This window comes from Centropristis striata, chromosome 20 (assembly GCF_030273125.1).
Source record: "Centropristis striata isolate RG_2023a ecotype Rhode Island chromosome 20, C.striata_1.0, whole genome shotgun sequence".
NCBI lineage: Eukaryota > Metazoa > Chordata > Actinopteri > Perciformes > Serranidae > Centropristis > Centropristis striata.
Genome location: NC_081536.1, coordinates 16,119,071 through 16,144,270, shown reverse-complemented (window position 1 = coordinate 16,144,270; position 25,200 = coordinate 16,119,071). Strand labels below are relative to the sequence as shown.

The window sequence follows — 25,200 nt, the reverse complement described above, 5'->3', positions numbered from 1 at the left end:
ATAACCATAGCTGTAAACTGCCACTCCTAGCGGTTCCACAGTGGGGAAATTTCAAGCAGCAAAGTGGATAGCAAGAGAGGAGCTTCAATAAAAATAACAATAAATAGTAAACAGTTTATACTAAAAATATATATTTTCAAAGGTATTAACAATTTAAAAAATATACAAAAAGATATTAATTTGAAGTTATACAAGTAGAAATGAAAAAGGTATTAACAATTAATACACGTAGAAATATAAAAACATATTAACAATTTAAACAAAAGGAACAGACTCAACAGCTGAAGATGCAACCATTGGACATAGGCCTATTAATTAAATTTAAAAGTAACCTGAGTGAAATATTGTACAGTGTTTATATGTTAACTTACTCCTCAAACATAAAAGCTAGCAAGAATCATCCATTAAAACTCACAAAATAGCATAAAAGGACAGCTAATATCACTTTGTTTATGTTTTCATTTAAGCTGAATGTATCGTTAATTTAAAGCAGGGGTCTCAAACTCAAATTACCTGGGGGCCGCTGAAGGCAGTATCAAAATGACCAAAAAAAGACACAAAATTACAAAAAAAAAATGACAGAATATGACAGAAAAAAAAAGTAAATTACTTAAAAAAATACACAAAATGACCAAAAAAGACACAAAATGACTGCAAGAGCACTAAATTACTTTAAAAAGACACAAAATAACAAAAAAAGACACAGAATTACCAAAAAAGACACAAAATGACCCAAAAAAGACAAAAAATTACCCCAAAAAGACACACAATTATTTTAAAAAGACACAAAATTACATAAAAAGACACAGAATTAACATAAAAGACACAAAATGATTTTAAAAAGACACAAAATTATTAAAAAAGACACAAAATTACCCAAAAAAGGTAATTAAAGGATCCTTCCACACACAACACGGTAAAGTGCCATTTATATAACTCACATTAATCTTTCATATCAAGGTGGGGGCCATAAAATATCGTCACGAGGGCCGCAATTGGCCCGCAGGCCGCGAGTTTGACACCCATGATTTAAAGTGTTCTGTGGCTATAACGGTTTTATTTTTTTAACGTTTTCAACGGAAATCCAACCGTACGTTAGCAAGCTTGACGCTGGTCCGCTAACTTCTGTGTGGTCAGCCAACCGAAGCATGGGGTCCTCTGACTCTCCGCTTTTTAATCGCTAACATTAAATGACCAAAATGCAGTGTAGATCGTGTTGATACATTTGGTCGAGAGTCGCTGTTTTATTTTATTTGACTGTGTGTTTTTTTTTTAAAGCGGAAATACTAGCCTGTGCGTAACAGCGAACTCTTCTCTGTCTCCCTCATCTCTCGGCCAGCGTCCTGTGAGCGCAGCTAGCTATGATGTGATTATGAAGAACAGCCGTCGAGGGAAGTTATAATTGGCATTATCATAGCTGAATGGCAACAATAGCAACCTGTCTGCCTTCATTTAACGCCTGCATGCTGTTATTTCGATAGCCATTTGAGCTCCGCGTCCGGGAGGAACCGCTACATAGTCTTGGCGGAAATAACCGAAGAGACCACATCCACAGCGCTGTTAGTTCACGTCCCGAAAAGATGTCTTTCTTCAATTTGCGAAGGATATTCAAGTTGGGGCCCGATAAGAAGAAGAAGCAGTATGAACATGTGCACAGAGATGTCAACCCAGAGGATATATGGGAGGTCATTGGGGAGCTGGGAGATGGAGCGTTTGGGAAAGTGTACAAGGTAATGTGTTACATCCGCCTTGGGGCTTTCTAACCCATTTCTTAACATACTCCCTTCCGTTGTGTGTCATGTCGTTGCATGCAGGTCATAGGATATAACGTTAAAATGACAGCATCCTCGTTTAGGCCACATCATTTAGGCCACTAGATCGTCAGTAATTGAAAATTTCGTGTGAAGTGCATGCTATGACAGCTCACTCATACCATATCGTCACACTGTTAAAATAATCGCCTAAGTCATTTTTTTGTCAAAATTGTTGTTGTTTTTTGCCTAAATCATCTCCTCATGACGCCGGCCACCTATGGTAAAATCGCCTACATCCTCAGTTGGTCAGATCATGTGATTTTACCCATTTAAGATAATGGCCTATGTCAAGTGTGTGACTTAAGCGGATTTATTATGCCTAAGTCAAAATATTTTTTGAACATGCCTTTGTGACTTAAGCAAGATGTGGCTTTATTTTGAATGAGTCTACATAAGAGTGACATGAGAGTGTCATAAACATGACATGGGATTTGTCATGAACATTAATGACACTTTGAAGTAACATTAATGCTCATGATACTTGTCATGTCATGTTTCTGACAGGCTTGTGTGACTCTTATGTAGACACCTTCATAATAAAGTGATACTATATCTTGCTTAAGTCACAAAGGCATGTTCAAAAAATTGCCTAAGTCATTTATTTCTCTTAAGTTACATAATTTACACACAGTGTTATTACTATGCCAATAGCCATCCTTTGTAACATCCTTTTTGAGTGAAATAATCAATAAATGTCATGTGTTACACTTTTGGTAAAGTTTTTTGTGTTTCCTGCAAAACTTTAAAAAATGAGATAGGCGATTATTTTAACAGGGTGACGATATACTATAATTACCACCTGTCTACTAAAAATCTTCTTGTTGAGGATGTAAAGAAACGACACCTAGGGCTGTGTTTAATGACAGTCTGAGCTCACCCTCTAAGTGTGTCAGAGGTATTTCCCATTTTGGATGTTTAATGTAGGCCCTGTTACATTGTCATGTTATAAATATGACTTTGCCATGTCATTGACTTACACTTGGCCTCAGTCAAACTGTTGAAGGTGTGGTTCACCACCACAGAATAAACATGGCTTCACATATGCCAAGCTGACTTGCCTACGGTTGCCTTGAGAGACCAGAGGACACAGATAAAAAACAAACAAATCCAAGAGCAGGTGCCCTTAAAAGTCAAATGTGCAAGTATTATTTACGCTGTCCATGCATTGTGACAGGTGCACAGGTGTGTATGTAAATGTTATGTGTCATTTCAGGTTGATTGTCTATTAGTCTCAGCAACACATACTGTACATTATACATGAGGTGGACACGATACCCTCAACACCGATACAGTAGATGCTATGTAATGAAATAGCCCCAAAACACTGTTTGTGAAGCCTTTTAACCTCCAGTTTTTGTTGAGAGAGTCAGAGTGCCTAAAAGGGCTTTTTTTTCTTCCTGTGGTTAATTTTGAGGCTGTAGTTTGCAGTGTTGGATTATGTCGCAAGTTGTGTGGTTTTGTGTTTTACCACCTGTAATCTCTGCTGACTGACGTACAACTCCAGGTTATCTCTGTGTGAATATGTATTGAGCTCAGACACCCTTTGAAAAGGTCAACAAAAATCTTATGTTTTTATATACCTGTATTTATCTTCGATTGACAGTGAAAATGAGGGGTTGTTATTGTTCCTTTTTTATGAGTATAATAAAAACTCCAAGAAACAACTAAGGTGTAGGCCAGAATACAAATCAGAAACAGACAGATTATCAGATGAGAAATGTAGATAACCATCTTCTGGTTAAGTGGAAATTATCTACATCAGTTCAGGACTCTTTTATTGCAGTAACCACAGCTTTCCTCTGTGACTTAATGTTGTCCCTTCCTGGAACTCTTGTGATCAAATAATCCAACTAATGGCCCAGCAAATCTTCATTTGCAAGTCTTATTAGCTGCTTAACTAACTATGATGAAAGCCAGAAGACTTTCATGCCTTCTCAGACTGAAGTTGTAGACAAACATACACTTCACAATGTATTGACTTGCTATTCCCACACAAAGAGGGGGTGGGGAGGACTTGGCCTTCATCAGGTCACATTACTATCAACACAGACTACGTATTTCTCCAGTTATTTCCCAGGCTTTTGATGGCTGCCTCATTTGGGTGGGGTGACAAATATTGCCAGCAAAGTGTGAATCAGCTGTTTAAGAGAGAAGAGTCCTGAACTCATACGCATAAACATAAGTTCTATTGTGCCTTTAATTAGTGAAGAGGCGTGCCATTTGTTTTGGCAAACTGCTTACATAATTCTGTTATAAAACCCTGTCAGTCCACATCGTTAGATGAGCTTCTTTGTCTTAAAATATGAAAGACAAAAACTTTGTTCTTCTGCCAGGTACTGTGCCCGCGCAATACAGTTTGAAGGGTGTTAGGTCTTTCCTTATTGCAATCTATTCACATTCAAACCAGTGAATGCTCTGTTAGCCTTAAAAGATCATTTTAACAATGTGCAGGGTTGTTTTATTTGTTGTTTTGGCACCCACAAACATAATTTAAAACTCATTTACCCTCAGAACAGACAAGTAAAGAGAGTTTTAAGTGCCATGTATATAATGACAGAAGGCCACATGCTGCACTTGAATAACTAATTGGCAGACAAATTATCGCTGCCCACTCCATCATGAAGCTTATATTGTGCATATTATGTGTTAGCGATGGCCTGTGCTAGACAGGCGTCGGCCAGCACAAAGGGAGAGCTACGCGGAGTGTGTCAGGTCAGAGCTGTGTAAATATAGTGTGTGACACATTGTGCAGCAGTTGGTCTAACACTCCCTCCCTTTTCTTTTTCCTTAACTCCACAAGATTGTGTCTGTATCCATAAACATTAAGCCCAAAGCTGGCCTTAAAATAACTTCTCAGCTACTTATTTGACAGGGTTTGTGGTATTTTTTTATACTAGGCTCTTCAGTACAGCAGAAGATACAAAGGATCTACCAATGTAGATTAGCATAATCCATTTTTTCTATATATTTATTTAGTATAATCTCTAAATTACTGCCACTAACTGCAAATGTAGGCCTGCCACAAAAACAATATCGACTTAACGAGTTTAGCCAAAGTTATCAATGCCATGTCTATATGGCTGTTGTGTTAGAACTAAAAAAAAATATCATTTATGACAATTACTTCTGGTACAAAATATTAACCAACAAAATGTGGTTATTGCGTCAGACATATGCACATGTGAGCCTACAGTAGGTGCATCAGAGAGAAAGGAGAAAAAAAGAAAGGGGAGAACAGGAAGAGGAGGAAGTGGGCAAGCTTCACAAGTTCAGCTTTTATTAGAGTAGGTCAGAGGATGATGGGGCGTATTGAAAATGTTTTGACTTCAAATGGTTGTTGTGGGGATTTCATACAGTCATTTTCCTTTTCAGTATATAACGACATGTTATCATAAAGTCACTATGAAATGTATTTATAGAGATGTGATTCTCTAGGTGCTACTCAAGCCATAAAGCGCTGCAGTGTTTACTCCTCCAGCTCCAAAATGGCTTTTGTCTTAAATGAAATTGTTAACGTTGATGGATGTTCTTCCACAATAGCCACTTTACTTTACTGCACGGCCTCGGCAAAGTAAGCCAAGCTGATTGTTGTGAAGTCCAGCGAGCGATATCAGATATGTATTGAATAGCATACTCCAATTGATACAAGCCTTTGTTGTCACTGTTGCTTTTCAGGCTCAGAACAAGCAGAATGGGACCCTCGCTGCTGCCAAGGTTATTGACACAAAGACAGAGGATGAATTGGAGGATTACATGGTCGAGATTGACATTCTGGCCTCCTGCAACCACCACCACATTGTCAAACTGCTGGATGCTTTCTATTTTGAAGGCAAACTTTGGGTAAGTAAGCAAATGCCTGACTGAGAGAACTGTTGTGTTTTTTCTTTGCTGTTGATTTGAAGCCAAGGAGACACAGAGGCAGTGAACTAGTCACGCATGGACACGCACAAATTCATCACAAGCCACTATTCGTCGTGCTGTTTCTCAAAGGACTCTTACATCATTCGATTTAGGGATAATAGCAGTGCATTTTCCCTGTCGCCTACATTTGAAAATCATGGGGCACAGTCAGAGGGTAGCACGAGGCTAGGCTGACCTCCTAGAGGTCATAGGTCATAATACTCCAGCTGAAGTCACAGGCATGCTCCCAATTGTGATGCTATTCTTAAGAAGAGAATATTCTATTTTTTATGGCAGCAAAAGAGTTAAATGCTAAAATTTCACTTGAGCAGACAGTTGAGTCACAGTGCAGTTTTAATACATGGTCAGTAGATCTCATTCTGTGTGCAGTAAGAGGCCTCAGAGCAATTAGGTCCTGGCAGGTGGTGTCATGTGACCATCCCTTGTGGACTGGCCACATCTATGGGAAGATAATGGAGTGGTTTTGGTGGCTGGAGAAAGTGCCTGAATAATTCAGAGCTGCATGCAGGTCGTCCCTCCGGCCCCCGTCTTTAAGCAGCATGATAAATTGCAGCTTATGCTTTGCACGTGTTGAGTTAATGTGTAATATTTTTGCTACAAAAGATTAATGAGGGAAAAGGCATAGCTTAAAAAGAGGATTTATTCACACGCATGATGTTCAGTTTAACCGGAGTTTAAAACAACACCTGTCAGAACTGTAAGAATGTAATCTGCAGGTGAGATTCCCATGGATGGTTTGGATAATTGTTATGCAGAACAGGAACAACCGCTTGGTTCCTCTTCTTTGTTCGGGTGTGTGAATAGGAGGCTTTGCTCGGTTGTAGCTTTGATTGATTTTTGTCTATCATCTGATACAATGAGCTGCCAACTAACTGCCAAGTGCCAGTACATATGAAGTGGTGGTCGGGTACATTACATCTGCTATTACAACTGAGGTCAGGAGCTGGTCAGTTTTACATGCCTATAACTGTATTAGTGAATGGTGTGCATTTCCATCGAATGCACTATGGCTTCATGAGCTGGTGTTTCAGCAGTTCAGAAGATTTATTGAAGGCATTGCATCATTATTCTCAAGCTTGAATATTTATTATACTTTTAAAGGAATACTTCACACTTAAAATGACCATTTAAAGTGTTTAAAAAAGAAGATTTTTAGCTAAATGCACAGGATGTACTTTTGCTGATGTTAAAAACGACCGCTTTTTACTTCAATTCATGAAGTTTCCCTCAAGAATTTAAGGTAACACAGAGTGAGGAGCTGATATAAAATGGTTATTTTAAGTGGTATGTATTCCTTTAAGTTGTATATTATTATAAGATAACTGAAAGTACATTTTAATTGTTGGTATTTAACTTCACAGTTTATTTAATCATTAATATTTCCTTTAACATCCTCCAGAAATGAATTGGTATGGTAGATGTGTATATGTAAAATACTTGTTTGTAGCAAGAATTAAATGTCTGAACTCTGAGTGAACGGGCGTATTTGCTAAAGGCATTACGATGTTAACCCAAATGAGGAAATCATTTTTCTTTAGAATGTGTGATGAAACATCCTGGATGTGAGTCATATGTGGACACACCCACAACGCATTTACACCCTAAAGAATCAGGGGTTTATTTCGTAGAAGTTGTTTCAACAGGATTATATGGAATCCAAATTTCTTCACTATGATGAAAAATAGATATCCAGATTATGAAGAGAAATGAAATGAAAATGAAATGAAGAGAAACTTAATAAGAAATGTTATCAAAATAACAACTTACTTGATATTTTGTTTTCATCATATTTTTTTCTTTTAATAGTGGAAATGGGCTTCACTAGATATGCTGTACACAACTTCTGCATAAAAAAATCTTTATATGCATTGTAAAGAAATCATAAAAACAGGATCCCAGTCTCTGTCTCCAGTTTGCAGCTAGAACCTGTACTGATTTTTCCATCCATCAAGGATTGAAACATAAAGATTGTCCTGGAATGGAAAAGAAATCCTCAATAGAGGATGCTCAGTATGGCTGTTTAGTGGCTGATCGATTGGCTTCTTGGAATACACCCACAGTGTAATCAATAACAAAGAAAAGGGGTTCTGATGTCTTCGCTTTAAAGGTCACCTACCTTGGATTATAGGAGTCCCTTCAGCAAGTCCTGTGCTCTGACAGGAGTTAATTTGGGGCTTAGTTGCATCACGGTAAACATTACTTACTGTTCCACTTTGTTTTACTATTTCAGATTCTGATTGAGTTCTGTGCGGGTGGTGCAGTGGATGCCATCATGCTGGGTAAGTCCCTCATTCATGCAGGAAACAGAAAAACACTATAAAGTTCTGGATCTTTTTCTTTGCTCCATCCTCAAGTGCCAACTCTTTTTTTATTCCATGCAGAAAACCTCCTCTGTGGGATTTTTTTTCCCTCTCCTCAGTTGGAGAGGCCATTCCAACTGTGTAATTATTGTAGCTCACATTTCAAGGAGTGGTTAGTCCACTTTTAATGCCTGCACTTTCTCTCTTATTGTGAAGCTTGAAGAAACACCTCACCACTTTCTCTTATGTGGGAATTACAGTGAAGATGGCAATTAATTCACTTCACTGATGGATGTTGATGCGTTCCGCTCTCCGGACTGACTCACATAGAACAAATTCCTTCCCCCAGATTTGTCCAGTCATACATGCTGGCTAGTGTAAGGGTGGAGTTTTTCCCTCCAGTTGCTATTGGATACCATCAGACCATCACATGTGATGTTAATATATCCAAAATACACCAGTCTGTTCTGCACAAGTGGATCACAAAAACTATAATAGCCATTTTAGTCACTTGTGAACAGGGCTGTTCAATGATGGCAAATATCATAATCAAGGATTATTTTCATGAACATCAAGATCAACATACGTTTAACATGATTTATTATTGGTTTTGTAAATTTACTCAACTTGTGTTAACACAACTTGTCAATGTCACACCTTTAAATGTGGATTTTTTTAATTTTCAAAATATAATTCAGCTGAAAAAAATGTAAAAACAAAATTAGATAAACCAAAAACAATATATATAATACATATATTTAATTCAATAATATAAAAATAATTAAATGTTAACAAAATTATCACATTCTGTATTTGGACGTTTTAGACAATACTTATTTCGAAACATCATGCATTTATTGTTTATTGTTTTGTTTTAATTAAGTCTTTTTAACAGTGGATTTTTAAAATTTGTAAATGTAATCCAACCGGGAAAAAAATTAAATTATATAAATAATATATAATTTAATTATTTTTTAGAGGTCTGTTAAAGATTTGGATTTTTTTGTAATTGAAAATAAAATCTGATTATTTTCCCAGCCCTACTTATAAATTAATTGTGTCCATGCTCATCCACAGAACTGGAGAGACCCCTGACAGAGCCCCAGATCCGTGTGGTGTGTCGGCAGACCTTAGAGGCTTTGTTATACCTCCACGAGAACAAAGTCATCCACAGAGACTTGAAAGCCGGAAATATTCTCCTCTCACTGGATGGAGAAGTTAAACTGGGTAAAAATATTTCATCTTTTTTTTGATCCTCTGTTTGCCATCTTCATCTCCTTAAAAGAGAAGGATTATTCACTCAATTTCCCGCTAAGCACACGTTAAGGCACTCGCTGCAGAATACTACACAGAACAATAGCTGATTCATTGTTGATTTCTCTCAGATGTCCTTGGTGGCCACTCTGAACCTTCCTGCAGGGCCAGCACTAATGGGCTTAAAAAGCTAATTAGTAAAGTCAATTGTGGATCCCTTTGCCATCAGTGCTATGGCAACCAGCTGGGCTATGTGACTTTGGGGATGGTGGTGCCGAGGACTGTGTTTACATACGATAAAACGGGAATGAGTCATCCATTTGGTGTCAAGTAAAAAAGAGTTACAAAACAAGGTGACGTGCTTTCTGCAGCCCCAAAGGAGAAAAGTGTATTTTTTAAGCACTACTTATCTACTGGAGTTGGTGATACATTGAATCGGTTACATAATATTCCAGAAGTAAAATGTTGTTGCTGTGGCATCCATAGCTGCTGGCTCCCTGATGATTCATGTTCTGTAGGCAGAGGGTCATGGCGGAGCCTGGCAAACAATAATTATCAAGCAGTCACCAGGGACCTAATGATAGATCTGTCTTTCCCTCTAATGTGTGGATACTGTGAGTGATGGGAGAGAAAGAGCTGAAATAGTTCTCAGGTAACAGAGCAGCTGGGAGAGATGAAACGAAAGGAAGATTTTTCTGCTCACTTATAAGGTTCATATTTAAAAGCTTGGAGCATGTTAGCTAAGAAGGTATTTTGCTATCTGACTCTAGTGGAAATGTGACATTTTAGTTGTATTATCTGTGGTGTCATTTTTAACTCAGGAAGTGTCGTTTTACAGTTTCATTCATTGCTGAAAATAATAATTCTCTACTTTCAGCTGACTTCGGGGTGTCCGCTAAAAATACCAAGACGTTACAGAGAAGAGATTCTTTCATTGGCACTCCGTATTGGTGAGTCACGCAGCCCACATACAAAAAGGGCATTCACCCCTTTCCCCATGATAATTGTCCGAGCATGTCTCACGGCTATGATTTTTCATGCGGTGGCACAAAAGCTGTCATGGAATGTAGAAACGGAAAAGGCTTCATTCAGCAATTTAGAGGCACAGTGTTGGATGACCTCAGCTTTAAACACTGAATAGGCTTCCTATTTTTTCACACACACATAGAGACTTGACCTTCAGGGATCAGAAAGATAGCGAACAACACCTCGCAGGCTGAAATTAGCTTTATGCTAATTACAATCCCTTCTCATTTTTGCAGGATGGCCCCAGAGGTGGTAATGTGCGAAACTTCCAAGGACCGTCCGTACGACTACAAGGCCGACATCTGGTCCCTCGGGGTAACCCTGATAGAGCTGGCGCAGGTTGAGCCACCCAACCACGAGATGAATCCCATGAGAGTGCTGCTGAAAATAGCCAAGTCCGAGCCGCCCACACTCATGCATCCCTCTCGCTGGTGAGATGGAGCGCTGGTGATAACGAGAGAGGTGGCACTGGAATGTTTCCGGGTTGTAGATAAGGATGTGTTGACTGTTTAACATGTGGAAGCTTGGTGAATTGTTAATGCTTAACTGAATGGCCACAGGGGGGAGAGCGTTATTAATTTTATTGCATAGAGCAGGGACACTTACTCTGTTTATCACCAACAAACTGATTCTGTTTTATTTATTGTTAAAAGGTCGCCAGAATTTAACGACTTTCTGCGGAAAGCACTTGATAAGAATGTGGACAATAGGTGGAGCACACTACAGCTTCTACAGGTGAGCTGCCCTACTGTTGCCTCACAGTACACAATCATCTGCACAGCCTACAGCATAGCCCAAAGAATAAATACACACAAGATCAAAACGTGTCAATTTGTGATTTATTGCCTGACAGTTTATCGATGATAAAGATGTGTATTTCTTGTGTCTCTGTCCATCTACTTAGCATCCTTTTGTCACTAGTGTAACTAATAGCAGACCTCTCAGAGAACTCATAGCCGAGGCCAAGGCCGAAGTCACAGAGGAGCTTGAGGATAGCAAAGAGGAGGAGGAGGAGGAAGATGCTGACACACCTCAGGTATGTAGTTTAATGGCTGTATGTATATAAAGAGCATAATTGTACTCAATAAAATATTTTTTTAAAGACCCAGTGAAATGAAAAAAACATTTTCCCAGTTTTATCCCTGTGTCCCTGTGTTAATTGTTGATTTATTTATTTCTGCTTTTGCTGTAAAATGGTCTCACATGTTTGATGATTCATCCTGCTCTCAGGGGCATTCATCATCCAATCAAGTTAGACTGTAGGTGACAAGCTAGCCACACCAGTGACACTAAAACCACACTTAAGACACAGATTAGATGAGTGCGTTCGGATTTCTAGTGGGCCAGAACTTCCAAAGCATCCTCCTCCTGATCTCACAGGTAATGGAGGTATGTGTATGGAGCCAACAGCGTTAAACTCTACTGTCCCAGTTTTAGCAGTCCAATCAAATGCAATGGATTTGCTATAAATCCTTCTTGTTACTATACACCACTCAAATATTCAGTGTCCTGCAAAAACGCTCCAACTCCTTTTTCACTGGGCCTTTTAAATTATGTACGAGTTGTTGATATCTTTACGAGAGACATATTGTTATTTTCATATTTTTCTTACTTTTGGCTCAGGCGCCTCCTGGGCACAAGCGAGCACCATCAGATGCCAGTGTGGCCAGCTCCGAGGACGACAAAGTCCCACCAACTCCATCCACGCTGGAATCTGTTACAGAAAAGAAGGAGGCAGAGCCTGCTGAGGACCGGACCAGTGATAAGCTCTCTGATGAAGGACTTGGAACAAGTGAGGTAGATAAGACTGAGGAGGAGAAACTCAATGAGGTGTCTGATGCCAGTTATGAAGACCTGGCTACTGGGCTAATAGAACCCACCAAGGACTTAATCTCACAAGCTCCTACAGAGCCTATTAAACCTGAAGATGATCAAGCTGAAGAGATTCCTGTTGAGCCTGTAGTATCACAGCCAGAACAACCTTTAGATCAAGCGGATACGCAAGAACTTGTCACAGATGGTCAAGAAACCGAAGAGGAACAGAAGGAGACACAAGAAGAGAAAAAGGAGGACGAACCAACCCAAGTAGAAGAAGAAAAACCAGAGCCAGAGGAGGTGAAAGAAATAGAAGAAAAAGAAGCTGTTACAGATGAATCCAGAGAATCACAAGAGCAACCTGAAGATACAGCAGAAAAAACAAAATCCATATCAGGAGAAGCGACACCGGCAGAAAAAGAAGGCAAAGAGCCAGAGGAGGAGACGCCTCAACATGAAGTGACAGAGGACAGAACAGAAGACACAGCTAATGGCACAGATGTAAATATACACACAGAGAATATAGAATCCAATGTAGAGGACACAAATGTAAATGGAGACGCAAAGTCTGGTGTGGATGAGTCCTCCGCTGAGGTTTTATTAGAGAAGGACTCCACAGAGAGTCAGCCAGAGGAAAAGCCTGAAGATAAAGCTCCTGAGGGGGCAGAGCAGCCTGAACAAGAGAATCAGACCAGACAGGAGGTTGATCTGGAGGAAAAGGCCCCAACTGAATCCACAAACGGAGTCAGTGATGAAGCCAAAGGCACCTCTGACGATACAGAACAAGTGGTTCCATGCAAAGACGTCCCTGCGAAGGAAGAGGAGGAGAAAGCTGCTCGTGCAGATGAAAGCACTTCCCAAGATGCCGTCTCTGTCCCGGAGAGTGAAACAGATTCAGAGAGCAAGATGGAGCATGGAAGCCCTGCTGTGATCAAGTCAGATTTGGAGAAGGACTCAGACTCTGGAAGCAGCTCTGCGGCTGATACCAACAGCCTTGACCTCAATCTGTCTATCTCCAGCTTCCTGTCCAAGAGCAAAGAAGGGGGCTCTGTGTCTATGCAGGTAATATATTAATATGTGCCTCACTTACAACCTCAGTTTTTAAAATAGCAACACAATTTTGATCATTGAAACGCCCCCAAAATCTCCCTGTTCCATTTGTAGGAGTCTAGACGGCAGAAGAAGACCCTGAAGAAGACGCGTAAGTTCATGGTGGACGGCGTGGAGGTCAGCGTGACAACATCAAAGATAGTGACAGATAACGACACCAAGAGCGAAGAGATGAGGTTCCTGAGGTACGTCTGTATATCCCCCGCCTACCATACTGTTGGTCTAAATATATGACACGGCCTATTTAACACGGCTGCCTTAAATAGTTCTTGTTCATTTCACAACTCCCACAGAGTTTTACAAATGTCAGATGTATTATCTCCCGTGATGAATGCTGCGTTATATCACTGTCATCTCCCATGTTGCCTTTTAAAGCCATGAGACATGCTGCTCCCAATATTTACACAAGTGCTGTCTGACTATTTGATGTTGGGTCCATGACCTTATGTCAGTAATACACGGAGTTAACATATATCAGTTTAACTACTACTGATTCTAGAGCTGCAACAATAAGTCGACTTATTTGCAGAAAAATAATTGCCAACTGTTTTCATAATTGATTAATCGTTAATGTAATTTTGATGCAAAGATGTCATTAAGTGCCAGTTTTTAGCTTCTCAAATGGTGATTTCTTGCTTTTCTCTGTTTTATATCGTATTTAACTAAATATGCATTTGAATGGTGAAAAATAATTGTGAGTTGGGGGAAAAAAGCAAACACGACCATCAAAGCAGCCATTAAATAGAAATGGGAGACTAATATTGCAGTTAATCCTAACAACGAATAAGAAAAAAAAAAAAAATATATATATATATAGATATTAAAACAAACCATAAACTTCAACTAAGAAATTGAAAATATTGGGGGGGTTTGTGAATAAAAACCTGTATCATCAACAGCAAAAGTGCTAAATTTGAAATGACTAAATGTGGTGGCAACTGTGTTGGTGTGGTTTCCTCAGGCGGCAGGAGTTGAGAGAGCTGCGCCTCCTGCAGAAAGAAGAGCAAAGGGCCCAGCAGCAGCTGAGCAACAAGCTGCAGCAGCAGAGAGAGCAGATCTACCGGCGCTTTGAACAGGAAACGACTGTGAGTCACTTTTATCGTACCGTGGCGGTCCGATGTGTGTTTTTTATTTGGCCAGCTCCTAGGAAACAAACTGCTTCATCTCAAAGCAGATCTAAATCTGACGGAGGGACTCACATGAAGGACACCAGGCTGTCTCTATCACTTACTGTACTGCATTCACTCATTCAGCATCAATCTCTTTAACCGGCGATGGTCACAATATTAGAAACTTACATGTGAGACGGTCATATTGTCTTGACATCATACTGATTGCAGTTAATTTCCCACTCCCTTCAAAGCAATAAAGTCCTGGATGTTGATCTGTATTAATCTAACAATACTTTATCAACTATAAACGCTGAAATCTGATACACTTGTCTGTTGGTTCTGTCCGTGCAGGCTAAGAAGCGTCAATACGACCAGGAGGTGGAGAACCTTGAGAAGAAGCAGAAGCAGACCATCGAGCGACTGGAACAGGATCACACCAGCCGGCTCCGAGACGAAGCCAAACGCATCAAAGCAGATCAAGACAAGGAGCTGTCCAAGTTCCAAAACATGCTGAAGAACCGGAAGAAAGAGGTATGACGGTGCATGGCTGTGTCTGCATGGAGGGGCCTTTTAACGGGCTGATTAGCTCCCAACTGGGGGTCGTAAGCATTTGCATGTCGTATACGAGCTGTTTAATGATGCATGCATGTCTTTAACACGTTAGCCGGTGGCATACTTGGCTGTGTCATATTAATCCTGTGGGAGTGGTGTGCCTTGCTGTTCCAGTACTGTTTGTGTGCAAACGATAGCTACAGACAGACTGTGCTATCTTTCTCCTAGATGCTGCTAGCTCCATGTTGTTGTATCCATTATTCATCTGCCTCGAGGCTTCTGGGTGCCTCCTGAGCAGCGCTACGCTACTGAGTCTATTTGTTATTTTTAGAGAACTATTTAATAAAAGTTCAGTCTTAGGCTAAACATAAAACCTTATCATGATGGTGTGCTGGGCTTTTTTAAATACATGCTTGGTCTTTATTAGTCTTGTATGCCTCTCTCTCTCTCTGCTTGGCAGCCTTAAATGCTTCGTTGGATTTTCTGGGTGTGCTTACAGTTCTGTGTGTTTCGCTTTATGCAGCTTATTTTATGGCAACAGTGCCGATCGGTATCCATTGTGTATTTATGATGCCTGGTGGTGGTTTTGCTGTCTGCTATTTGCTTTCTAGGCCAATGTATTTAAAGATATTAACTTATTGCAGGTTGCTTTAAAGTGGTTGCTTTAGGCCTCAGCGCTTTACTTTGTTGTGGTTGTTTAGCTGCAAAAATGAGTTGATATAATGTGTGTTTTTGTGTACTTTCTTTATTTGCAATGTTGTGTTCTTTATTCAAATGTTCTGTTATTGTGTTTTTACCTAACCATGTTTTTTGTATGAGTGTGTGAGGTGGCTTTGGTCATGGGATGGCCGAATTTTTAAGAGTTTTCCGTGTGGTGTAGGGCTCATTTGGGGAAACAATAAAAGCTTTGCATCAGAGGAACTGATTTAGAATCATCTTGAAAGTGTATATACGGTGTTCAGTTACGCTCACAGTGTTAACGTGTAAGTGCTTAGAAAATAAATAAATATAGTTGAATAAATAGAACAGAAAAAGAACAGGTTAGTGCCTAGTGTGCAGGGAAAGTAAGCAGCATCGACAGAAACACCATCAATTGTAGCTGCAGTGTAGGTGGTCCTGCTTTTCGACTTTTAGTTGGTATCATGTATTGGGCCAACCACAGTGGTGTCATCTACAAATTCAATAATGTTGTGATATTGAGCAACACAGTCATATGTAAATAAGAGACAGTGAGACGGTGGCCATGTGGCCCACCTGTGCTCAGGGATATTTCTTACTCTCACTGTTTGTGGCCTGATGCGCCCACACACTGACTGCATCACATAGATGCAGCTTGTTAAGTTTAACCCCAAGATTCGCTGGCAGAGTTGCAGTAAATGTTGAATCTACAAACAGAAACCTGTTGAAGGTAAAAATATCTCCACCAGAGTGCAGGACAAAAGAAAGCAGTCAATAAGTAAACTAAAGTAGGTCATGGGTACCAGGCAAATTGTTACATATGACAGTTTTAACCAGTTTTTCTAAACATTTCATTGTCACCAGAACAGAGCAATTAGCCTGTAAACTTAAATAGGGCTGCACAATGTGAGATATTATTACGATATAAGGATAGATATAATATTGTATAATACGGCAAAAATGTTATTCTAAGAAATTATTTCCAATATTCTTTTATTGAAAAATATTAAACTCAACACAAATGGCACCAAAAAAAAGGATGATAGTCGATTAACGTTCAGAAGTCATCAGATGATTCCAACTCGGTTCCTCTTTTATAATTTCTTGATGTAAAATATTCATCTCGATGGCTGTGGGACTTTTTAACGCTAAGTAATACATGGGAGCTGTTTTTGAGACTAACCTCTTCTGCCATTTACCGGTCAAATCTTCCTTTTGACAAGCTCATGGCTGGGCTCTGACTCGTGCTGTCCAAACTTACTGTTCCGTCGTGCTACTAATCAAAAACGACTGAATGACTGACTGACTCACTGACCTCTGGACATCAGATGCAGATCATGGGAATTCAGCATGCTGACTTTAAATCAGTTGGTGGCTGGGTGCAGTATCTCTCATCTCAAAGTGGGCCGTGCATGTCTTCTACTGTTGTTGGTCGGCTTTGTTAGATTTTCAGAATATACAGTCAACCAGTTTCTGCACAAACACTTTAGGCCAAACAGGAAGTTGGACAGTCACCCAAACATATGAGAAAAGAGCTCATGAAACGCATAAAGGAGGACCTATCGCTCCTTAAGACCGCAGAGGTAAACCTTCACCTGCTGTCCCTTACTCTGTGAATGAGTAAGGTTTCTCTCCCTCTCTCTTCTCCTTCTTCCTCTCTCCCTAGAACCTGAGTCATTCTTGTAAAGTATTCACATGCACACACACACACACACACACACACAAAGAATAACTGTGTCTGTAATCGCTCATATCGTGGGAGTAAAGGGATTTGTCAAAGATTTTAGCATAAAAAGCCATTATGGGCACAGAGGCAATTTAATGAGCAGAGTGCTTTATGGCTGCATTGGAATCACATAATTGGTGAATCAATGTGATAATGTGTGATCAGGTGTAACCATAAAATATGTACCAACATTTTTTTGACTTTCCAACTAGTTTTTTGTTCCCAATAAGGATTTTTTTTTAAATTATTCCAAAACCACATCAATGCAGCACAAATGGCGTATGTTAACATTGTAATATGAAAGAAAGTGAAAAATAATGAGTGTGATTGGATCCACTCCAAAATGTACTGGGTTCTTCACCCTTCCACCAAGTTTCATTCAAATTGGGCAAGTAATTTTTTTCCTTAATACTGCTGGCAAACAGACAAAGTAAAAGAAAAATACTGTTCAACGGCATGTGTACCCTCTCCTGAGATTTTTTCTATTGAAATTAAAAGTTATGTCACAGCAGAGTCGTCAGTCGTGATGCAAAAATTGACGATGATTCATAAGCGCCCGCTCTTCGTTTACTATGTAGTGGAGTGCTGTTGAGTGTTTATTATGTAGTGAATGAATGAAGGAGGGAGCGATTGCAGACACAGCTTTTGTTTCCACATTCGACATCTGTACTCAAAGCCCACTTTGTTTTCCTGTGCATCTTTTATGAATTAGACATGAGTCATGTGGACAAAGGCCTGCTTTTATTTACAAAAGGTAACTTTAACAATCATGAGCCAGTAGCATGGAAAGTAACAAAACCTTTTTTTTTTTGCAACTTGGATTACTCAGTGCCACTTTCCAAGCATGAAGAGTATTAATAACTAATTAATTGACTTCCTCCTAACATTTATCCAGAACTGTGCCGTGCGCCTGAAACTCACCAATATTCCCAAAGCGGAAAATCTCTTATATAACTTAGGAAGAATCAGTGTGTGTTGTGTGTGTTGTGTGTGTTGTGTGTGTTGTGTGTGTGTGTGTGTGTGTGTGTGTGTGTGTGTGTGTGTGTGTGTGTGTGAGATCTTCAGCCTGCTGTGTGTGCTGTCTGTCCCTGATCAGGACGAGTGCGCTGTGTGCTCTCCTCCGCAGGCAGTGGCCCAGGTTATGATACAGTCTTTTCAGTTGTCCTCATGCGCACTCTTCAACGCTCAGATGCAGGATGTAAGTCCCCACCCCCCTCCTCCACGCCCTGTTTCTTGCCGTCTCCGGCCCATACTTAGATGTGAGAAGTGACAGGATAGTGTGTGATGGTTCAGTTTTAAGAACGGCACATGTAAGCATGGGCGGTGCTGTTTTGAGTGTTGTCATCACTGTGTTTGTGCAGTGGTTCTCGCTTCCTCTCCTGCTCAGTATTCTTCCTCCACCAATCCACAAACATCTAGTCTGTGTATTTTATATGGTATTTGTATTGTTTTACATCGCTACCTCGAGTCTGGAGCAAACAGCGCTCTCTCCCAGAGGTGGTGTAGTCACTGATCCCCTTCTGTCTGGATCCATGTTTGTCTCTGTCAGCCCAGGTCCAAACAGAAACCGACTGCCTTACAAGATGGATGTACAACTCACTTGTAATGTGCATAATTTGGCTACAGTATCACATTTGAATCGGCAGTTTAGTTATAATATATCTTATAGTCTAGTTTTCCACAGTGAGTTCTGTGTAAATATATGATCAGTTATGTCGAGTCATAGTGAAGTAATAGCAGTACATAACTGACAATTTTCCAACAGCTAGGTAGATAAAATGTCAATTTCAAATTATGTCTAATGATAGAAAAAGAGAATTAAAAGGATAGATGGTTCTGGCTCATAATGTAATGAGTCATGCATCATGTAGGCTGAAGCCCTGTACAGTGTGAACGTCAGTGTCGATGTTGTCTCACATAAAACTGTGAATCTGAGTCTTTACTGAACTGTTGACTTCTCTTTCTCTCTTTCTTCACCTCCATTGTGGATCGTTGCCATCCATGATCTCTGAGTGTCTCCTCTTCTGACTCCAGTTGATGATGTGACATCTTAGTGCTGTGTTGTTCTGAAGCTTGAAGTGGATTGATTGAATAGATTCTATCATTTAATTTCAGGCAGTTTTTACTTTCTCTCTCTCTCTCTCTCTCTCTTTCTCTCTATCTCTATCTCTATCTCTCTGTTCTGTGATGTCCTTCTGTGTGAGCTCCTCAGCTTCCTCTCACTGCTCCTCTTCTCTCTGGCTCCTCAGGAGCAGGAGTTCCTACAGAAGCAGCAGCAGGAGCTGGACGGAGCTCTGAAGAAAATCATCCAGCAGCACAAACTGGAGATCACCACTATCGAGAGAGACTGCCTGAACCACAAGCAGCAGCTGATGAGAGGTAGGAGGAGGATGAAGAACTACTTGACTGATGAAATCATTTCTACTACGTCACCACTTCCACCTTACAATTTACTATGGCTTTTTCTAATGTTGCCATTTGTTTTTGTAGGTTGTAGAGATTGTTGCGCAGTAAATCTGTGAAAAGTGTGGATTGCTTTTTAGCATGCTGTTGTGGTGTGTTCATGTGTCTGTGAGAAACATGGTGACACTTCTAGTTATGATTTTCTCACATCACAGCTGAAGGCCCCACATCACAATATGTTTGTTAATGTACGCCGTGTTTGCGTTAAAACTTTAATTTTGCATTGATTTTGGCGGCTGCTGTGGACAAAAGTGTAGTGTTAACATGAGCACTATTGCCTCATGCTAAAAAAATCTTGATTTAACTACATTTGTTTTGGCAGCGAGTAAAAGAAAACTTTTTTTAGTTGTTTTTATTTTTGCAACGCAACTGTTTGCAGAATGCATAGCGGTGGGGTTTTAAAACGGCCAAACTATTTCTTTACTCTTAAACTTTTTTCTTTGTTCATCAGTCAATTATGTCCTACTTCCCTTTGCGGTCCCAGTATCAGCCATAACCAAAAAATCTCCTGCTTTCTTTAAACCAGTTAACATACAACTAACTGGCAAACTTTGCCTGGAAAAATGTAAACAAAGGCTCTTTCATATTGAAATATAACCAGGGACAGAAATGAAATGTAACTATATCAAAAAAAACAATTTTCTCGCTGATGGTCTTCTTTGCTTATCGAGGTCATACAGAGGCATCTGTATCCCATCAAAACTGTTTCAGAACTAGTTAAAAACTCCTTGTCGCTGCTTTAAATTTGACAAACATAATGTGACAGATTAACTCTCAAGCAACAAACTGAGCTCAAACATCCTGTGTAAGTTTCATAACAGACAGACATGAAACCAACAAGAGCCTGAAAGGTAGAAAAAAAACAACTTTTTTTCTACCTTTCAGGCTCTTGTTGGTTGGTTGGTTGGTTGGTCGACTAGTAAAGGAAATGTATACCAACAGTTTGTAAATACTGACTTTAACATGCAGACATGTTACAGCTTGTCCAACCTGCTGATAGTGTTTCTGTCTGTTTTGTTTTCATCATCATCGCTACCCGTCACTCTCTAACATGCATGTACATGTTTGCTAACTCACAATTACATGGCTTCATGTGATGTCACGTGTGCATTTTGTAGCTCGAGAGGCGGCCATGTGGGAGTTGGAAGAACGCCACCTGCAGGAGAAGCACCAGCAGCTGAAGCAGCAGCTTAAAGACCAGTACTTCCTGCAGAGACACCAGCTGCTGAAGAGGCATGAAAAAGTAAGAGCTGAGAGAGAAAACCACTCAGAACACATCAAAATGTCTAAATTAATTTGTTCATTATTGTTATTTATTTTTAGAAATATACCCAGATAAATGTGTGTATGTATATATATATATATATATATATATATATATATATATGTATATATATATATGTATGTATATATATATATATATATAAATATACATATATATATAATTATCTATTTTTTAATATATTCAGAGAAATGTTATTTAGTTATTTGTTTGTTTATATATATATATATATATATTATTTTTATTTTATTTTTTAAATGCATTGTACAGGATGTTATCAGGAAATCAAATTGGCTATACAAGCAATGAGAATAATTCATAAAAATATAGTTTTTCAGGCTTTTTTAGATCAATTTATAGTCTATTTCTTTATGTTACATGCTACAGTAAAATATTTGGACAATCAAGTGAATGCAAAAAAGGAATTAATACATTATTTCTGGAAGTTTATTCTATCTATTCAGTATTAACAATGCTGCATTAATTAACTCCAAACTATCTGAATGTGTGTGTTTTGCAGGAGATGGAGCAGATGCATCGCTACAACCAGCGTTTGATTGAAGAGATGAAGAACAAACAGACTCAGGAGAGGGTTCGTCTGCCCAAGATTCAGCGCAGCGAGGCCAAAACCCGCATGGCAATGTTCAAGAAGAGCCTCCGCATCACCGCCACTGCAGCTGTCACGCCGGAGCAGGAGAGAGAGCGGATAAAACAGGTAACAGACACTGTGGACTCACGCTGCTGCAGCTAAACAATGTCTACTCGTCACATTTAAGGAGAAGTGACTGAACATGCGTGACCTTTTTATAGAAACACTATGTCACACTGGCTTAGAGTCACACCAAGGATCTGCCCAACACAAACACTCTTTATTATTTCAGCCTGTCTGGATCTCAGACCAGCAACTTTCCAGTCACCGTTTACGAGCTCCACTGGCTCTGTCGTTATTGAAATGCTGATTCAGTATAGTTTTTTCACATTAGACATGAACAAACTCAAATATCTTAAAAATGATCTGCAGCAAGAAGTAGATCCGATAAAAAATGGTCTTAGAGATAAGCCTCCCACCCTATAGCTCCATGTGATTGCACTGCCTGTAGCACCATCTGCAGACCACCTTAAAAAAAAAAAACAAGCTTTCTGTGAAAAATCTCCATAGTTGTGTTCAGGTTGGAGTGGCCGTCGTAGTTATACTGTTGTGTTTTTGTCTGCGTACTCCAGTTTGCTTCTCAAGAGGACAAGAGGCAGAAGAACGAGAGGCTTCATCAACACCAGAAGCACGAGAACCAGATGAGAGATCTCCAGCTGCAGTGTGACTCAAACATCAGGGAGCTGCAGCAGCTACAGGTGAGACCACAATACACACATGAAAAGTGAAAGCACTGAAAACTAAACGAGTAAATCTGTTTTCAGTGATCTAAAAGGCAGTTTGTGTGTAGATGAAAGGCCAAAACACAAAGAATCACCAAACTTTAAGCACTGAGTTTGCTTTCTCATCCACGAGCACAAGCTTGAATACCTTGATAACAAAGAGGAGACCGTGCCTATAAAAGGATCATTATTTTAAAAAAGTGAGGAACGAGAAGAAACAATTTTGATCTCAGGACACTGTGCTGTGAATTCAAATAATGAAAGCAAAGAGACATAAGTATATTCCAGGGCAGATAACGTAAGAATAGTACAGGAGATGTTATTTATTACACTACCTTTTTCTATCAGAACGAGAAATGCCACCTTCTGATTGAACATGAGACCCAAAAGCTGAAGGAGCTGGACGAGGAGCACAGCCAGGAGATAAAGGAGTGGAGAGAGAAGCTGAGACCCAGGAAGAAGGTATATTTAACACCCATTGAAGCTTTGTGCCTTACTTTAAAAAAAGTTGCTCTGATATCCTTAGAGGACAATTATGTCTGTATTAAAAAACTACCATAAGATATTTAATCCTCACAGTGTTTGACTTGTTTGTGTCTGCTGCCCCCTGCAGGCGTTAGAGGAGGAGTTCACACGAAAGCTCCAGGAGCAGGAGGTCTTCTTCAAAATGAGCGGCGAATCCGAATGCCTTAACCCCACCACCCAGAGTCGGGTATCCAAATTCTACCCAATCCCAAACCTGCACAACTCTGGTTTATAGCCTCGTCTGGTCCTTCTGTGCTACAACACAGACTCCGCCCAAACCCGGCTGCGCTCACAGACTCTTCCTGGTGGAGCGACGTCATTCCTCCGACCGTCACTGATAAAAACGTCTTCACCGCTTTGATTCCACCACTAGTGAGCATGACGTGCCTACACACCGCTCCCTCACTTGATCAAAATTTTCTCAGCTTGTTGGGAAATGTCCATTGATAATAATATGCACTTTTTTGAGCATGTTTAAATTTGAAAAGCCTGCAGTCGGTAGCGAAGGCCAATCATGTTTATGAGATATAGATATGAGATGAGATACAGTATGAATGATCTCCAGTGCCTCATACGTTTTTCTTTTCTGCATTTAGGCTCCCCCACCCCCTCCCTGTCTCTCACAGTAAACACAGAATGTCTTGCATTTAAATAACTGGTTATCATTTCCACCCACAATCACAAGACGTTGCGAGATTATTTTAATCTTCTCACATAAAGTGTTGATTAAGACGACCCTGAGCTCTTGTGTTGCTGCATGTGAGGTCAAGCTGGTTCAAGGGAGACGGATTAAAAGAAAAAGTCTGTAGTTGTGAGACTTTGTTATGGCTGTGTAGTCTCAAAAACAGTGCCGTGTTGGGATCATAAAGCTGCGAGTTAAAATTAAAAGGAATGTACTGTGTTGTAAATGATGCGCTGAGTGAAATGTTACATGTTTGTTACCTGCATATGAAGTTTAATCGGATACTGTGCTTGCCATGAGGGTTTTACAGTGTTGAGAACAAGAATATATCTCTTGCTTTAGCACATAATTTCATTTCAGTGCTGTACTCCCACTAAGTTAAACACAGAGGTGACCTGTTATTCCTGGAGAACAATGAAATACTTTTATATATATATATATATACTGTATATGTATAGAAAATAAATCACCTTGAAATGAAAACTAAAGGAATGTAAAGCTGTTGATTTGCACTGTTTGTACGGAAGCCCTGAGAAGCAAACAAGAAAAAAACTTAGGTTATCAGTTTGTATTTAGTCTGATCTGAATTGTTTTCTCTCCTTTGTTTATGAAAAAAATATTTTTTTCTCAATATTTGTTGCCATAATACTCATTTCGGTCAATACAACATTTATGCTTCAAGTCATATTTAAATCATACGGCAGTGGTGCATTTCAGCCTCCCAAGGAGCTTAGAAAAATAGTGAATATACTTTTTTTCACCTGTTATTAAGACATAAACACAGAAGAGAAAACAATGTATATTAGACTTAGAAATACATCACCAGAAATGTTTTTTTCTCACTTGCCTCTCGGGGCTTCCGTAGTTTTGCCACATGAGCTAATGAAAAAATATGCAGTACTGTCAATGTGTTTTTGACAGTGAGTCACCTTTTGTCGCACCCAAGCCTATTCAAACTCCAAGCTGACTGAATTGTTGGACTTTTTTATTTTTACTTATAATTTTACTCTTTTTTTTCCTAATATGCCCTTTAGTATTTTATGATCACATCTAGTTTTCTAAACATGTATTCCTGATATATCAATGCTGTAATCACTCTTTTTTGTGAGCTTTTTGCTCTTGTTGAAAACCAGTGTTTGTGTGAAAGGTTAAAAACGCTGTAACTGTACGAGGAGACGTCCTTTGCTGTATTTGTAGGAGCAAAAGTATTGATGGTTCACAAAAAGAGATTTCCAGAAACCTGATTAGTTTATTTTGTTGCATATCATCAGTGCATGTTATAATTTCCATATGCTGACATTAACGTTGACTGGTGTTTTGTCACAGATGCTGGGTTTTTATTGGGGTTATTGGAGACTGTCTTGTGAATTCAACCATATGCCCCATAGATTTCAAATATTTTTTTATTTTGTTAAGTTACAGCATTTCGATAAGTTGTCATTCAACCACAATGAATATTCTTTTGATGTCAGATCAAATGTATTTAAAGTGTCTTTATTAATTGATTATTTTTGTTGTTGTAAATAAAATATTGACTGTTCATTTGACATTTTACCTTTCTGGAAACAC

General features: G+C 39.4%; 1 protein-coding gene across 4 annotated transcripts; it reads left to right on the top strand.

Moving 5' to 3' along the window:
- The first annotated feature begins 986 nt into the window (after positions 1–986).
- Positions 987–25,171, top strand: slka (STE20-like kinase a). 4 transcript variants are annotated; one of them, XM_059359714.1, is made up of 20 exons: positions 987–1,730; positions 5,490–5,654; positions 7,966–8,014; positions 9,113–9,262; positions 10,167–10,239; positions 10,552–10,746; positions 10,969–11,050; positions 11,220–11,351; positions 11,939–13,192; positions 13,295–13,425; positions 14,202–14,325; positions 14,704–14,883; positions 17,073–17,165; positions 18,435–18,506; positions 19,558–19,687; positions 20,890–21,014; positions 21,574–21,768; positions 22,275–22,400; positions 22,773–22,886; positions 23,038–25,171. In XM_059359714.1, exons 1-20 carry the CDS (start codon positions 1,581–1,583, stop codon positions 23,182–23,184), a joined length of 3,687 nt encoding a protein of 1,228 aa, XP_059215697.1. In that variant the 5' UTR covers positions 987–1,580; the 3' UTR covers positions 23,185–25,171. The 4 variants fall into 4 exon arrangements, with proteins under 4 accessions (XP_059215697.1, XP_059215698.1, XP_059215699.1 ...); XM_059359715.1 differs by lacking the exon at positions 18,435–18,506; XM_059359716.1 differs by lacking the exon at positions 17,073–17,165 and having other exon boundaries at positions 988–1,730.
- The last annotated feature ends 29 nt before the right edge of the window (positions 25,172–25,200 follow it).